The 461-nt window shown below is 40.3% G+C and overlaps 1 protein-coding gene across 1 annotated transcript in view; it reads left to right on the forward strand.

Annotated features, from left to right (window-relative positions):
• The window catches only part of HELRODRAFT_160103 (hypothetical protein), a gene marked incomplete at both ends in the record, with an annotated part of 7,937 nt that extends 7,476 nt beyond the window's left edge, over positions 1-461 (forward strand). The window contains one exon of the mRNA XM_009017118.1: positions 70-461. Coding sequence (XP_009015366.1) covers positions 70-461 — 392 coding nt within the window. The remainder of the gene's footprint in view (positions 1-69) is intronic.

Below are 461 nucleotides of genomic sequence, written 5' to 3' on the forward strand. Positions count from 1 at the left end.
TGCCATTCAGGCTTCAAACTTCCTGTGATGAAAACCTCAGTAGTATGGTGGCTATTACCCCTGAATCAGTTCGTCCGTATCCAAAAGCTCCAGCTCGTCAGGTACGTAAAACTAAACGTAAGAAATTAACTTCCAGAGTGTTAACCGACACCCCAGTTAAAGAAGAGCTTCGCGTGCAGCAAACTCGTGAAGAGATAAAAAAACGTCCCATCATGAACAAAAGGAAATTGCAACAAAATAAAAAAAATCAAATATCCGAAGAGAGCAACAGAGTAACAAAAAAAAATAAAATTAAAAGACAATTATATGCTGAGAAGGACATATGCGTCATGTGTGGTGAGGCTGGCCGAGACAACGAAATGTGGTTTCGTTGCAGAAATTGTGCCAAGTGGGCTCACGAGCTCTGCACGAGTGTTTCTAGTGCAGTTGATTACATTTGCGAATTTTGCATACATGAATAA

The sequence above is a fragment of the Helobdella robusta genome (assembly GCF_000326865.2).
Source record: "Helobdella robusta unplaced genomic scaffold HELROscaffold_2, whole genome shotgun sequence".
In the NCBI taxonomy this organism is placed as follows: domain Eukaryota; kingdom Metazoa; phylum Annelida; class Clitellata; order Rhynchobdellida; family Glossiphoniidae; genus Helobdella; species Helobdella robusta.